Consider the following 17018-nt stretch of genomic DNA (forward strand, 5'->3'; position numbering starts at 1 on the left):
GTTACCTTGTACTGATACGTACCGTATACTACCGTATTGTACTGCTCAAGCACCTGCCCTGTTGTCCCTGCACACCTGATAACCTTGCTGTGTGCTAGAATGACAAGACCCGTGCCCAATCAGCACTGCACAGGTGTGTGCCCGCTTGCTGGCTGCCTCTTCCACATTGCACTATACAGTACTAATCAGGCACCCCTGCACACAGCTGGTAACCTGTCTGTGTGCTAGGAGGACAGGACCAGTGCTTGATTGGCCTTGCACCGCTGCACCACTAGTGAGCACTAGGGCTTATTTATGGAGTAGGGCTTATATTTCGAGCATGCTCGAAATAGAAGCCAGGGCTTATTTTCAGGGTAGGGCTCATTTTTGGGGAAACACGGTATGCATGCATTAAGGGCAATATTTTATTATTATTATTATTATTATTACAGGGCCAAAAAACTGATCCGTTGTTGGGTCCTCTCCACCTCAGTAGGGATGGCAGAACCGTTCACCAGGTGAACAGTTCCTGCTGAATAATAACCTTTGCATTTTACCGCAATTTTTTTTTTTTAAATATTTTTTTTCACAGTAAAAGTTTGCGTTTGCATTTAATGGTTGCCGACTTTAGCAGTTACTAGCAAAGCTTCCATACATGCTAGAATCACCCAATTTCTGGGTATGTTAAGGAGAACTGTGGGAACAAGAGGAAAATAAAAATTTTCAAAAAGACCTTATAGTTTTTGAGAAAGTTGATTTTGAATACCTCAAATAAAAAAATGTTTTTAAGGCCTCATTCTTATTGCGTTGCAGAGGCGGCCTTAGGGGGTGGCAAGTGGGGCGATCGCCCTAGGTCCCGCACCTAAAGGGGCCCCGCAGTCATGCCCACTGCGCTCGCACTGAGAGCCCCGTTCTTCCTGGTCAGCTTATGCTCAGGTGCTGACCCACTGATTTAAGTCATAAGCATAGCATTCCTGGCCATGGGCGCGCAAAATACCACTGACCCAGCGCCGACCACTGTCAACCTCTCACATGACTCAGGAGCATCTTATTTTGGAAATTGCTAAACAGGTAAAGAGTAAAGACTCTACAATACCACCAACAGAATCAGAGTCAGCCAGCAAAGTTAGGCCAACAAACACAACACATATCACCCTGTAGTCTAGTAGAGGTGCAGAAAAGGCATGTGGAGCTCCCCAGCTTCCCATTCAGCCTAGCACCCATCCCCAGTCAGTCTGGTACACACCCCTAGCTCCCCAGCCAGCCTCTACCAATCCAGCCAGCCTGGTATCCATCCGTAGCTCCCCAGCCAGTTTAGTACCCATCTCCAGTTTATTGTTTGGCTTAGTGGCCTTTAACAATAATAGTGGCCTTTAAACAATAATAAGGCGTACTGCATTAGAAGTGGACAAGCCCGTGAGCATGTTGGTATGGTATATGGCCTACACTTATTGCTCTAGGCCCACATATGACCCTTGCCCCAGGCCCCGCCTACTCTAAGGTCGCCTCTGTGCGTTGTGTTCGCTTTAGCATTTGTGTTTTGTTATTTTTGACGAGATTTTTATTTCTGATTCCCGGCGCTTGGGTCGGTGTTGCGGTTTTATGAAAAGCGCTTTCCTAAGCGCTTTTCCCGTGCATTTTTTTCATTCACTCCCTGACGCAAGTCAGGAAGTGAACTTTTTGACCTGGAAAATAATAAATACAATGTATTTATTCTTCAAAACGCAATCGCTGCACAAAGCAACTCTGAGCGTTTTTTCTATACCTTCCATTGAGACAGAGTCGCCTCAAAAATGGCCCATGCAATGCTTTGCTGAGCGGATCGGAAACGAACTGCTCAGATGTGAACTCTCTCATAGAGAATAATTGCACAAGCGCTTTCACGGCGATTTTGAAAATCGCCAGCACTTAGGGGAAAAAAAAAAAGTCACAAAACGCCTCCAGTGTGGACGAGCCCTCAAAGTCAGCAAAATGACATTCTGCAGCAGAATTCAGAATGGCATTGCATTGGGGTTTATTATACTAAGTATAGTAAGTCCAGGGCTGGGAATGGGATTGACGTGTGCAGACGGGGAACGGATCAACGTGATGGGTTATCTTCATTTTTAGTCGGGAATCAAGATTATATGGCGCTGGATCATTTCTGGGGATACTGTTCTATGAGTAATGATAGGTAAGTATTTATGGTTAGTTAAGATTATTAAAGGACTTTTTTGTGGCTCCATTTTTATTTCAATATAACTCTTTGTGGAAATGTTCAGAGTGTGGGAAATATTTTTGTGATAAAGAAAACCTTGTCAAACATAAGAGAACTCACACTGGTGAGAAACCACACTCATGTGCTGAGTGTGGGAAGTGTTTTCTACAGAAATCACAGCTCGTCAGACATGAAAGATCTCATTGTGGGAAATGTTTTGTCAGGCCTGAGAGATCTTACACTGGTAAGAATGACTATTCGATTGCTGAGTGGGCGAAATGTTTTGCACAGAGATCTGTTCTTGTCATACATGATAGAGCTTACACTGGTAAGAAGCCCTATTCATGTGCTGAGTGTGAGAAATGTTTTGGGAGTAAATCAACTAAAACTTTGTCATGCAGAAGAAATATCTCACTGGTGTAAAGCACTATGTGCTGAGTGTGGGAAATGTTTTGTTTGGAAATCACATCTGGTCAAACATGAGAGAACTCACACTGGTGAGAAACTCTATTCAAGTGCTGAGTGTGGGAAATGTTTTGGGATTAACTCAAACCTTGTCATTCATGAATAATCTCATACTGGTGAGAAGCCCTATCCATGTGCTGAGTGTTGGAAATGTTTGGTTTCTAAATAAGCTTTTTCCATTCATAAGAGATACCACACTGGTGAGAAGTCCTATTAATGTGCTGAGTATGAGAAATGTTTTGCACAGAAACCACAACTTCTCAGTTGAGATGCCACACTGGTGAAAAGCCCCATTCATGTACTGAGTGTGGAAAATGTATTCGGTGTAAGTCACTGCTTATCAGACTCTTGTGTTCAATATGGGAAATGTATTGACTGTAAGTGTTTATTTAATGTGATAATATACAGTAGTTTGCAAAAGTATTCGGCCCCCTTGAAGTTTTCCACATTTTGTCATATTACTGCCACAAACATGAATGAATTTTATTGGAAATCAACGTGAAAGACCAATACAAAGTGGTGTACACGTGAGAAGTGGAACAAAAATCATACATGATTCCAAACATTTTTTTTTTTACAAATAAATAACTGCAAAGTGGGGTGTGCATAATTATTCAGCCCCCTTTGGTCTGAGTGCAGTCAGTTGCCCATAGACATTGCCTGATGAGTGCTAATGACTAAATAGGGTGCACCTGTGTGTAATCTAATGTCAGTACAAATACAGCTGCTCTGTGACGGCCTTAGAAGTTTTCTAAAAGAATATTGGGAGCAACAACACCATGACGTCCAGAGAACACACCAGACAGGTCAGGGATAAAGTTCTTGAGAAATATAAAGCAGGCTTAGGCTACAAAAAGATTTCCAAAGCCTTGAACATCCCACGGAGCACTGTTCAAATGATCATTCAGAAATGGAAGGAGTATGGCACAGCTGTAAACCTACCAAGTCAAGGCCGTCCATCTAAACTCACAGATCGAACAAGGAGAGCGCTGATAAGAAATGCAGTCAAAAGGCCCATTGTGAATTTGGACGAGCTGCAGAGATCAGAGTGGGGGAATCTGTCCATAGGACAACTATTAGTCGTGTACTGCACAAAGTTGGCCTTTATGGAAGAGTGGCAAGAAGAAAGCCATTGTTAACAGAAAGGCATAAGAAGTCCTGTTTGCAGTTTGCCACAAGCCATGTGGGGGACACAGCAAACATGTGGAAGAAGGTGCTCTGGTCAGATGAGACCAAAATGGAACTTTTTGGCCAAAATGCAATGCGCTATATGTGGCAGAAAACTAACACTGCACATCACTCTGAACACACCATCCCCCACTGTCAAATATGATGGTGGCAGCATCATGCTTTGGGGGTGCTTTTCTTCAGCAGTACAGGGAAGCTGGTCAGAGTTGATGGGAAGATGGATGGAGCCAAATACAGGGCAATCTTGGAAGAAAACCTATTGGAGTCTGCAAAAGACTTGAGACTGGGGCCGAGGTTCACCTTCCAGCAGGACAACGAACCTAAACATAAAGCCAGGGCAACAATGGAATGGGTTAAAACAAAACATATCCATGTGTTAGAATGGCCCAATCAAAGTCCAGATCTAAATCCAATCGAGAATCTGTTGCAAGATCTGAAAACTGCTGTTCACAAACGCTGTCCATCTAATTTGACTGAGCTGGAGCTGTTTTGCAAAGAAGAATGGGCAAGGATTTCAGTCTCTAGATGTGCAAAGCTGGTAGAGACATACCTAAAAGACTGACAGCTGTAATTGCAGCAAAAGGTGGTTCTACAGAGTATTGACTCAGGGGGCTGAATAATTATGCACACCCCACTTTGCAGTTATTTTTTTTTTTTAAATGTTTGGAATCATGTATGATTTTCGTTCCACTTCTCACGTGTACACCACTTTGTATTGCTCTTCCAGGTGGAATTCCAATAAAATTGATTCATGTTTGTGGCAGTAATATGACAAAATGTGGAAAACTTCAAGGGGGCTGAATACTTTTGCAAACCACTGTAGATAATACAGGTTTATTCTAAAATATTTTTTTCACAGCAGCTAATGTACTTGGTAAAGAAAACTGCCGATTTATCATGCAGGATTTGTTTTTTTTTTTCTACGCAGGAAAAACGCATTAAGTGTGAACTAGTCCATTGATTAACATTAGCTCTCAGTTTTTCTGTGCAGAAAACGCGCATGAAAAATTCAAGTGTGTTACCTGCCTGAATGTTTGACCCTTCACACTACATGAGCACTACAGCGAGGTCTGGTGAGAGGCTGGATTGTTCCCATACTACATTGAGGCCTCATTCACACCTAAAATCGAAAGTGCAAAGGGAAGCGTTTTTTGTGCGCTTTTCCCCCCCTTCCGGCGCTCCACTGCACACTGCGTTTCTGGTAAAAGCGCTTCTCTGGGCACGCAAGTCAGGAAGTGAACTCTTTGACCCAGAAAAGAATAAATACAGTGTATTTATTCTTAAAAACACTCATGCAATCGCTGCACAAAGCGATTTGTGAGCGTTTTGCATTTTTCCTATACCTTCCATTGAGGCAAAATCGCCTCAAGAATGGTACAGGCACTGCTTTGTTGAGTGGATCGCAAACGAAACACTCAGCTGTGAACTCTCTCATAGGGAATCATTGCACAAGCCTTTTTAGGGCGATTTTGAAAATCGCCTGCGCTTGAAAAAAGGGCAAAAACGCCCTTAGTGTGAACGAGCCCTCACTGTGTTTTGCATGGCTGTGTTGTCATCAGATCGGTCTTGCAGCTCTATGTGCTTTGGCATATGACCTCAGTTATAGATCATCATTGCCATTATTGCAATTATCAATTCATATACCAGCAATTAATGTCGGTGGATAGATGGAGCGGATGCAAAACGGAGAAGTCAGACGTGACACGGGTGCAGCACATCCCCTAAGTCAGTGTTTCTCAATCCTGTCCTCGTGACTCCCCCAACGGTGCATGTTTTGCAGGCAACCTCACCTATGCACAGGTGGGGTAATTAGTGTCTTAGCTACATGGAATCCACCTAGCTGAAACACTAATTACCCAATCTGTGCATAGGTGAGGTTGCCTGCAAAACATGCACCGTTGGGAAGTCAGGAGGACAGCTTTGAGAAACACTGCCCTAATGGGAACAGTGCCACTTTGGTCTCTGTCTTTCTGCACCCGTTTGATCCTTTTCTCTATGGGTTACACACTTCAGTGGAGCCATACAAAAGTGACACAGGGCACACAACTGTAATGTGGTGGTGGAGGGTAAAAAGTTTTTTGGCCTAGGAAATGCTGATGGTAACCCTGAGGTAACCCATTGGTGAAATACCTTGAGGGCCCCCCACCACCCATTGCCTCTTTAACCACCCTGGCGTTCTATTAAGATCGCCAGGGCAGCTGCATGAGGGTTTTTTTTAAATAATAAAAAAACTATTTCATGCAGCCAACTGAAAGTTGGCTGCATGAAAGCCCACTAGATGGCGCTCCGGAGGCGTTCTTCTGATCGCCTCCGGCGGCCAAAAGTAACACGGAAGGCCGCAATGAGCAGCCTTCCGTGTTTGGCTTCTCCTGTCGCCATGGCGACGAGCGGAGTGACGTCATGGACGTCAGCCGACTCCGATCCAGCCCTTAGCGCTGGCCGGAACTATTTGTTCCGGCTGCGCAGGGCTCAGGCGGCTGGGGGGACCCTCTTTCGCCGCTGCTCGCGGCGGAACGCCGCAGAGCGGCGGCGATCGGGCAGCACACGCGGCTGGCAAAGTGCCGGCTGTGTGTGCTGCTCTTTATTTGATCAAAATCGGCCCAGCAGGCCTCTGGCGGTAATGGACGAGCTGAGCTCGTCCATACCGCTAAGGTGGTTAATTCTGGGAACTTGAACAAATATGACATGTTCCTTAAAGAGACATTGTACAGGGTTTCCCCTAAAGTAAGACATCCCCTGAGAATAAAACCTAGCAGGAATTTCAAGAATGCTTGAAATGTAAGACATCCTCCAAATTGAAGCCCTAGCTAGGCAGCAGCCCACATGACACCAGCAAGTCACGCTCAATACAAAGCCTGGATACAGGAGAGCAGCAGTATAATGTGAGTTCTACACAGTCCTATATATGTGTCAGGCAATTTGTGTTTTTGTTGGAGCCAGCCCTTCTGATCTGTTGTGTGACAAGCATCAGCAGCACTTCACCTTTTCACCTCTTCCCAGGACACACACACACAGCTTATCCTGTGCTCGGGGGAGCCTGACAGTTCTCTGCCTGCAAGAAATAGACTCTTAATTACATGATCAGCAGAATTAATTTCTTGTAATGGAGAGCCAATATCTGCAAACCACAAGCTCTGTGTATGTTGCACATGGCATACAGTATGTACATTTTGTATAGGAAAGCTACCAGTGTTTGTCAAAAAAATAAGACATCCTCTGAAAATAAGCCCTAGCACATCTTTTAGAGCAAAAAAATAATATAAGACAGTGTCTTATTTTCGGGGAAACACGGTAGTTACATATAGTAGAATGTAGTAGGTTATTGGAAAACCCAGTTTTACGTTAATTATCCATGTTTCAGCATCAGAAGAAACACTTCCTATGTCTACGTATTGCTGTATCTTGTAATGTAACCCCCACCCTCCCAGTGATGTTTGGCCTAGGCTGTTAATTATGCAACATTCTACTCCCAGAGCTCCCAGGTGATTGAGACTCTTCTGCATCTGTAATTTGCAACAGTGATGTTTCCCTTGTGAAGACAGAAGTAAAGAAAGCATTTAACCTCCCTGGCGCTCAATTTCCACTGGATTTCTGTGCAAAAAGTGGTTCAATTAATTTCCATAACCTTTTTTCCTGTAACTTACCAAAATGAGGCAAGCAACAGTTTAGTATACATTATGAGTATAATAAAAAAGTGTCAACCACAAATTCTTGTCAAAAAATAAAATTAAATGTATTAATCACAAACAGAAATATCTTGCATTTTTAATAAATGCAGAAATAAATATATGGAGGCAGAAAAAAAAAATACAGTATAGGGGTTTACCCTTAAAACACCTCATTTGTGTGATACACCTTGAAACAAGGGATTACACCAGTGGTTCTCAAACTTTTCCGGGTGAGGGCACCCTTAGTGACTTTGAAATTTTTTCAAGGCACCCCATTGACAAAACCAAATACCGAAATGCTGTTATGACCCAACACCAGTTAGTATTTGTTCTAGTATAAGTTACAGTGGCTTGAAAAGTAAGTATACATATAAAAATTGCACATAATTCGATTTGGTAAAATTATTGTATTTATTGTATTTATAAAGTGCGGACATATTACTACTACACAGCACTGGACAATAAATAGAAAACTTACAATGTTAACAAGGGGTGTCAGACAAAGAGGTAGACATGTTAACAAACCACTTTAGTTTACCTAATAAGAAGTATGAGCCTGTTGGGCACTGCACAACTTTTCAAACCTTGGAATCAGATTTGATACAGCCAGCCTCATTTCCTTTTCCACATCAAGTTTTGAACGATACTTGCTCTTAATCACAGCAACTGCTGAAAAACCAGCCTCGCATAGATATGAGGTTGCAAATGGAATTAAAATGCGCTTGGCTTTAGCACTCAGTAGGGGATATTCATTAGCAATTGTTATCCAAAAATCAGTTAGGTCCATGTGAGAAAATTTGGCTTTTAAATGTATGTCACAGGACAATTCAATGAAACTTTCTTGTTCGGCAGAAGTAAAATCTGATGGAATCTCATTCCGAAATGGGTCTTGGACCCATGCAAATCTATTACAATCTTCTGGGAAGTATTTTTCAAACCAGTTACTGAGCTGTGTAAGGTGGTATTCAAAAACACATTTCAGTTCATGGTCCAAGGATAGGTCATTGGATGTAATGAAATCATGCATCAATGGGAAACAGTCCTTCCAATCATTTTCTTCTAATTTCCTCCTCCAAAGTATTAATTTTTTTTTAAAGGCTGATATCTTCTCAGAAAGTTTCAGAATGTGCGTGTTCTTTCCCTGCAGGGAGAGATTTAAAACATTCAATTTTTGGAAGACATCACACAAGTATGCTAATTTTGCCAAGAAACCTGTATCTAAGAAGTGTCTGCCACACTCATGATCTTCTTCTTCAAGATAGGAGTAGAGTTCTTGACGCAATTCAAAAACACGAGACAGTACATTGCCACGAGAGAGCCATCGTGAGCTACAGTAGTACAATAAGGATGTATGCTCAGATCCCATATCCTCACACATTTTTTTGAAAAAACGTGCTTTCTGTGGTCGAGTTTTAATGTAATTTACAACTTTCAAGACATTTTCCATTACTAGGTTAAGTGGAGGACTAAGTTGCTTTGAGGCAAGTACTTCTCTGTGGATAACACAGTGGGTCCAGAGTGCATCAGGAGCTTTATTTCTTACAAGTGCCTGTAAGCCTCCATAACAGCCAGACATAGAACGACCTCCATCCGTGCAAACTCCAACACACATTGTCCAGTCCAGGTTGTTGTCACTCATAAAAGTGTCCAGAATATTGAATAAGTCTTGTCCCTTTATACCTGCCGTAATACTTTTACAAAACAGGAGGTCTTCCATGATTTTGTCTTCATCAATAAATCTTGCATAGCAGATCAAATGAGCATCTTTGTGGCTGTCAGTTGCCTCATCAAGCTGTAATCCAAATTCCTTTCCCTTCATCTTTTCAGTAATTTGATCATTGACATCTTGAGCCATGCATTCAATTCTCCGACTAACAGTACTGTTGGATAAAAGTATTTTGGAAAGCAGTTTTCCTGTAGATTCTCCAGCCATAAGTGTGACCATCTCCATAGCAGCTGGTAAAATCAGATCCTCTGCAATGGTGTGGGGCTTTTTACACTTTGCCACTAAATATGCTACCTTGTATGAGGCTAGCAAGGCATTTTTTGGTATTGAGGCTTGTTTTAAAAATGTTCTTTTTTGTTCTTGTATGTCACTTAATCTTCTTGCAAAAAAATCAAGAGATTTATTAGCCACATTAGGATGATTTGTTTTCAAGTGTCGTTTTAGTTTGCTAGGAATCATGCTCTCTGGAGCCAAAACTTTGAGACATACTACACACTGTGGACGCTCTTCCTGATGGATCTCCACTGAAGTAAAACCAAAGTTTAGATAGGAGTCGTCATATTTCCGACATTTACGTCTCTTCACACCTTTGCCACCACTTGTCTGTGGCTCACAATCGTTGTCTCCATTCCCATGCTTCCTATTGAAGTTCAAAAACCTTTCCATTTTTAAAGCAGAGTTTTTGATTTTGTATAATTGTGTTTCTTGTCTTGACACTGCAATGCGTGAGAAATCTGCAAAAGGATAAGCAAAAAATATTCTTTTAGGGTCTGAGCATGAACAGTAGCCATATTAAACATCAAATGTTGCCAAAATATATACGTTGAACTTGAAGATATCTTAAAAGCTACATGTAGCATCAATAATATGAGGCCGGATGGAGGCTCTCTGGCTGGTGCAGGCCGGATGGAGGCTCCCTGGCTGGTGCAGGCCGGATGGAGGCTCCCTGGCTGGTGCAGGCCGGATGGAGGCTCCCTGGCTGGTGCAGGCCGGATGGAGGCTCCCTGGCTGGTGCAGGCCGGATGGAGGCTCCCTGGCTGGTGCAGGCCGGATGGAGGCTCCCTGGCTGGTGCAGGCCGGATGGAGGCTCCCTGGCTGGTGCAGGCCGGATGGAGGCTCCCTGGCTGGTGCAGGCCGGATGATTATCGGAGATTACTAATAATGAGATTCTACTGTACATGTATACACCACAGATAACATATGTGAGGCGTGAGAGTGCTCTACAGTTAACATCATTAGATCACGTGTGAGAGAGAGCAGCCCCCCCACCCCGTAACATCATAACATCACATGTGAGGCTTCTTTCACACTAGTGTGGTATTATTGCCTTTCAAGGTTACCCTATGGCGCCATTCACACTCGCGTTGCACCGGAAGTATAGTGCGGAGATTCCCCTAACTAGGCAGGTGGTAGGCTTGCGGAAACACAGGAAGCTGCCGAGTTGATACATTTCTAAGTGTTCCGCTCTACTGCAGCTGCCTGGGAGGTCTGTGTGTCTCCATTAACTTAACATTGTTATCGCCACATCAGAGGGAGCGGTATTTCCCGTCCTCATACCGCTTGCGTAAATCTTTATGAATTAACATGTTGTTACATTTTGTTACGATAGTCACCGCACAAGGTGGTGATTTATCGCTCTGCTCGGTAATGTCAGCTTTTCATGCGGAAAGAGCCTTTATGAATGAAGATCTTGCTATGTGTTCGGTAAAGTCGGCTGTTTTCAGCATTTCCGCATGCGGAAATGCTTTATGAATCATAGCCTATGTGTGGGGTCGAGTAACAAGCAGGAATGCATACCCTACAAAAAAGACATGGCGTTTCATTGTGGGTCATAACAGAGCAACATACAGGCCTGATCCACAAACATCCTGCCATTCCACCATAGCGTGTCCACTAAAAAGAGGCGGGTTCACACAGGGGTACCGAATCAAGTGCCCCAGAGCGCTTGAATTCAGGTGACTGCCACAATAATCCCCATAATCTGCATCATATATTATATATAAAGAGTTTGCAGTTTGTTGTTATATAAGTATGTATCCAAAGGCTGCAGTCTATTGTGGGTCATAAATGGACCAAGCATGGGCTTCTGTGATCACCTGGACAGGATAGATAGATAGATATAGATAGATATAATATATATATATATATATATATATATATATATATATATATATATATATATATATATATATATATATATATATATATATATATATATATATATATATATATATATTAGTAGTAGTACTATGGGTCATATATGAATTTGGTTCGGGTGTCTGCAATGGATAGACACGATGGCCCTCCTCAGACCCAATCCACATTAGACTGCAGCCTTTGGATACATACTTGTATATGTTGTGCAACAGACTGCAGCTATCCTGTCCAGGTGACCACAGAAGCTCACACCTGGTCCATTTATGACCCACATTAGACTGCAGCCTTTGCATGCGTACCTATATGTGCTGTGCAACTGGTTGCAGCTATTCTTTCTAGAAGTCCGCACTTGGTCCATTTATGACCCCCCCCCCACTTCCCTGAACAACGTTACATGTTGGGCCTGAGTGCAATCCTCCCCTCCCAAGTTAACATCATGTGTGGATCCGAGTAACCATCAACCCCCCACCCAAGTAACAACATCCCACATTTGGTTGAGAGCAGACCCCCTCCCCCCCAACGCAGCATCATGTGTGGGCCAAGCAGTAAGCAAACCCACACACACACAGACCATAACTAACCCCCCCCCCCCCCCCCCCCCGATAAAAATGCATCACCCACCAAAGCAAATTCAGATATGCTATGCAGGCACCTCAGCCACGCTAGACTTGAAAACCCGACACCCTCCCGTCCAACCCCGCCTTTCCCAACCTTACTTTTACTTTTCCTGTGCGCCGATCGTTGCTAGGGACAGAAGCCAGGAATCCACTTTTATCCAGACCAGAAGCGATGAGCCTGCGTGCGCTTTGGCTTTGAACTGCGCGGCGCTGCGTTCCCCCGAGAGCAACCGGCCAATGAGATCTCCGGCGCTGCATTCCCCCTGTGAAGCATCCATCCAATGAGAGATGGATGTGAGCGAGGGGCGGCGGCGAGGGGCAGCGCAGCCCAGACACGCTCACACGCGGCCATGATAATAAACAGCTGCACAGAGGGACACAGACACTGCGGCACCCCTGGAAACTGCCCGCGGCGCACTAGGGCGCCGCGGCACCCACTTTGAGAACTGCAGGATTACACAAAGTGCCACATCACAGTCCGGGCAATAAGTATGGGTCTCCTTTTACATTTTTTTCCCTATCAGGGCCTTTTTTGGAGCAGCAGACCACACGCCTTCTTGTGGGTTGTTCCTTGTGTGCAGTCGCTGGCAAATATTCCGCAAAGTGGCGTCCAGAAAGTCGTGCCAGATTCACGACATAGGACGCTCTGCGCCCCTGTCTAGCTGACTCCAGTGTGGGATGCTTTGCACAAATGGCTTCACACATTTGCCACACAAAGTCATGGTGTGGTACAGGCCTTTCACTGTGTTTTTTGTAAAGGACAAATGCGTTCCACAGGCACTGTTCCAGTAGTTGGCGGAAAATCTTTTTATAATATTTCCGCTGCTGTTTGCGGACAGCCGGGTAAAAAGTCATGGCCGCATCAGCCCTGTCCACACCTCCAATGGTGTGGTTGTAGTAAATTACTGCTTTGGTCCACCTCCTGTCTACCTCTGGTAGTGGTGCGCACAGTTTCAGCATTCTGCACACGTCCCGCTTGTCCCTCCACCGCAGAGCCATGATTTTGCCCTTCTGCCAGGCAACAACCTCTTCTTTCTTCAGCTTCCTGGTAGAAAAGGCCGGTGGCATATGGCGTTGGTTAGGCCTCACCATGCCATATGCATCAGTCTTGTGCTGGATCAGGTGCTCGTACAGTTCTGGAGAGGTATAAAAATTGTCCGTAGTAAGACAGTACCCCTGATCCAGCAATGGCTCGATAAGTGTGAGCACAGAAGAGGTAGCTCACTCAAACTCACTGTACTGCGGTGCAAATTTGGTTCCTTTGCCTGTGTACACAACAGAGTTCCAGATTTATCCGGACTGGGACTCACAGAGCATGAAAGACTTAACTCCAAAGCAGGCCCTTTTCAATGCAATGAAAGGCACCCAGCTGAGTCTCCCCTTATATGCCATGAGACTCATCCATGGTGATGTCTCTTTCCGGTATGTAGGCACTCTGGAAATTGCCAGCAATGAGCTTGTAGATGTCCCATATTTTTTTCAGCTTGGGAGCAGGATGGGTGGCCTCATCAAAATTCTTATTGGTCCCGAAGTGCAGGTACTTCATGATGAGGCTGTAGCGGTACTCTGGCATCACAGTACCAAAGAACGGTGTGGTGAGTATCTTGTTAGTGGTCCAGTACCAATTCTGCAGCGGCTTCCTCACCACTCCCTGGAGGATAATGCGGCCCAGGAACACCCAGATATCATCGCTGGTGACAGGTTCCCACTTCCTGCGCCCAGCAGCGATTGGTTAGAGAGACGCCACTTCGAGCTCTAGGCCATGACCGTAAGCAGGATATGGGTTAACCAAGGGTCAAAGGTCAACCAGAGGTGAGCGACCAAAAAAAAAAATCTGCAGCAAAGATAACCAGAAATTACAGCAGTCGTTAAAACGACTATACTGCAACTCTGAATAAATCTAAGGCAGAAAGTAGCAAATAAGCAATCAAAGCACAGAAATCGCAGGAGCTGAGCTGTAAAAAACTGGACTCTGGGACTCTGAAAAGAGAAAGAAAAAATAACTGCCAAGCCTTTGTATTGTATTGGATTGAATACAGGTGTTTGTATTGCATCTAATACAAACACATTTGAAATCTATTGCAGTGATTGGTTGTGAGTTACTCTGTGTGTAATGATGTAATTAATGTGCCGGTCAGTAGGGGGCGCATGATATACGTCATTACACTTTGCCTTCCACAGGAGAGGGGGACATAGAGAGCCGGCAGAAGCAGCAGCGGTGCCCGCGATCGCGCTGGGGAGGCACATAATCCATCTTGCCCCCCAGCATGTGCAAGAATGAGAGGGGGACACGGAGGGACCCACGATCGCCAGCAGCAGCAGCTCAAGGAGGCACATGGGATCGCGCTGGGGAGGACTGCAAATCATCCATCTTTTCTCCCAGCGCATGCAGCAATAAAAGGGGGACACGGAGGAGCGATCGCGCTGGAGAGTGATGGGCATCACTCATATTGCCGGCCAGCATGCTCAGCAAGGAAAGGATGACACAGAGAGGCTACAGCAGCAGCAGGAGCTCCCGGAGACACCCGCGATCGCTCTGGTGAGTGTTTAAACTGCGTGACGAGTGGAGCTCGCCCATACCGTTCTCAGCATGTTTTGCATGCCGCTCAGAGGGTTAATAACTCTGCCTTACCTTGGTCATCCACCATTGAGTTCCCACCCTCATCCTTTAGGAGTCCGATACAGTGTCAACCTTTCTTTTTTTAGAGTTGATGTACTTGTAAATCTTCTTTGGGTTAGATTTGATATCCTTAGCGATTTGATTTTCAGCTTTAATCTTTGCCAGCCTAATTTCTTTTTTACAACTTTTATTGCACTCCTTATAATTGCTTAATGCAGCCTCGGTCCCCTCCTGTTTTAGGACCTTATAGGCATTCTTTTCCGCCTTCATTTTATCTCTAACCTTTCTATTCATCCATAGAGATATTTTATTCCTAGACATTTTGTTTCCATATGGGATATATATACTACAATATTGATTGAGAATAAGTTAAAAAGCTTTCCATTTCCCTTCAGTGTCCTCCCCTTGTAGTACATTATCCCAGTTCACCAAACTTAGTGCCTGCCTGAGTTAATTGAACTTTGCTTTTCTAAAATTCATAGCTTTAGGCTACTTTCCCACCAGGACTTGCGTTTTAGGGAACGTTATGGTCGCATAACGCAACACCTGGTGGTGTTGGATGTGGACGTCAGAGCAAGCCGCGTTGTGCAGCTCACTCTGGCGTCCGTGATGCATACTCTTGGACGCTTGCGGCATCACGTGGTCCCGCCAGCCAATCGCCGCACAGAGCGGCCGCTCCAGGAAGTAAACACTGCACACATCACAAAGTGCAGTGAATATTAATTAGCCATGTGCCTGGCCGCTCTCCCCTCCTCACCAACATTACTGAGCATGTGCAAGCAGTCTAGCCGCGTATAAAGTACTGCATGCAGTACGTTCTCTTGACGTGCAGCGTTACAATGTAACGCAACGTGGACACTGTGAACAGCCCATTGATTTTTCATTACTGTGCAGTGGGCTGCGTTACAGGCTGCTCTAACGTGCACCTGTAACGTCCCACTGTGAAAGCAGCCTAAGTGGTCTTAGTTTTAGTGGTTTTAGTCACCAGATCAAACGTTATCACTATTTCCCAAATGTTCTTGAACCTGCACATTTGATACATTATCTGGTCTATTAGAAATGATCAAATCCAGTAACGCATTCCCCCTAGTTGGTTCCGTTACCATTTGAGTCAAGTAATTGTCCTGTAGTGATGCCAGAAATCTGCTGCTTTTACCAGAATGGGTAGCCTCAATACTCCAGTCAATGTCAGGGAAGTTAAAATCACCCATAACTATGACCTCATTTTTACTTGCAGCTTTTTCAATCTGCTGTAGTAATTGCAGTTCTGCAGCTTCATGAATATGTGGTGGCCTGTAGCATACCCCAATAAGCAATTGGCAACCTTTATTTCCACCATGAATACTTACTCAAATGGACTCCACATCTTCACAATCTTTCTCCATCTCATCGTTTAGGACACCTTTAAAATAATTCTTAACAAAGAAACAAACCCCTCCACCTTTTTCCCTGTTCTATCCTTCCTAAACACATTGTATCCCTCTAAATTTGCTATCCAGTCATGGCTTCCATCCATCCATGTCTCGGTTATTCCCACAATGTGATGGCCTTTGTCAATCAGAATGAACTTGTAATGCTGGGGGGTCATACTTTCTGACTAGCCAGCACAACAAGGCTAAGAGCTGGATAATGGAAGAGGCTACATGGGCTGCCCAGTGCAACTGCAGCTCTGGGCTTCTGATAAGACGCAATGGCAGCGCAGTACGATGTTGCGCTGCTCTTGCGACAGCAAACATTTAGACAGATACAAGACAGACTGGAGTGAGGTAGCCAATAGCAACCACAGCAATGGCTACCTCGTAAGGACAGGACTAGGAGGACAGAGGCTGACAGAATGAATGCTTGCTAATCTAGTCACTGCCTCAGTGACAGCAAGCATTCACAAAGACAAGAGTGAGGTAACCAATAGCAACCGCAGCAATGGCTACCTCGCAAGGACAGGACTAGGCTAGCTAAGCACGGGTGATCACGCTAAGCGCAACCTACCGAAACGTGCTAAAAACTGACTAGCTGAACACAGGATATCAACAGTTCGAGTACGTATATATCAGCAGCACTGATATATCACCGTAACACGAATACAAGGAAAATAACAAACGCTGACTAGAATATGTATATATTGGCGATGAACCAATATATAACAAACAAGGAACACTGGCTAGAACTGGAGCAATACAGCGAACTAAGCTAGGCAATACAAATAATACAAATTCTCTGCACTAGAAGGAGTACGTATATATGTCCCCGTGGGAAATATATAAACGTAGCTCCACAAGATAACTGAACTAGAAAGTAACAAGACAAGGAATATTATTCACAGTATCAAGGGACCCAGTAACAGCTTAGACAGAGCTGAAACTATGACGGGCGAGGTCTAAAAGGGAATGCAGATTTTTATGTT

General features: G+C 44.4%; 2 protein-coding genes across 6 annotated transcripts in view; both read right to left on the reverse strand.

The window, feature by feature from the left end:
* Positions 1-17018, reverse strand: part of SRCIN1 (SRC kinase signaling inhibitor 1) — a 1481450-nt gene that overhangs the window by 1383049 nt on the left and 81383 nt on the right. The window lies entirely within an intron of this gene.
* On the reverse strand, positions 8036-13065 carry LOC137540962 (zinc finger BED domain-containing protein 5-like). The gene is made up of 2 exons (XM_068262134.1): positions 12876-13065; positions 8036-9957 (listed from the first exon to the last, which is right to left on the reverse strand). Exons 1-2 carry the CDS (start codon positions 13063-13065, stop codon positions 8036-8038), a joined length of 2112 nt encoding a protein of 703 aa, XP_068118235.1.

Source organism: Hyperolius riggenbachi, chromosome 12 (assembly GCF_040937935.1).
Source record: "Hyperolius riggenbachi isolate aHypRig1 chromosome 12, aHypRig1.pri, whole genome shotgun sequence".
NCBI classification, from domain to species: domain Eukaryota; kingdom Metazoa; phylum Chordata; class Amphibia; order Anura; family Hyperoliidae; genus Hyperolius; species Hyperolius riggenbachi.

Excerpts from the sequence above, each read along its gene's own strand:
- LOC137540962 (XM_068262134.1), bottom strand. The coding sequence starts at position 13,065 with ATGCCACCGGCCTTTTCTACCAGGAAGCTGAAGAAAGAAGAGGTTGTT. Across the intron at positions 9,958-12,875 it reads CTACAACCACACCATTGGAG|ATTTCTCACGCATTGCAGTG; the intron begins GTGTGGACAGGG and ends ATCCTTTTGCAG.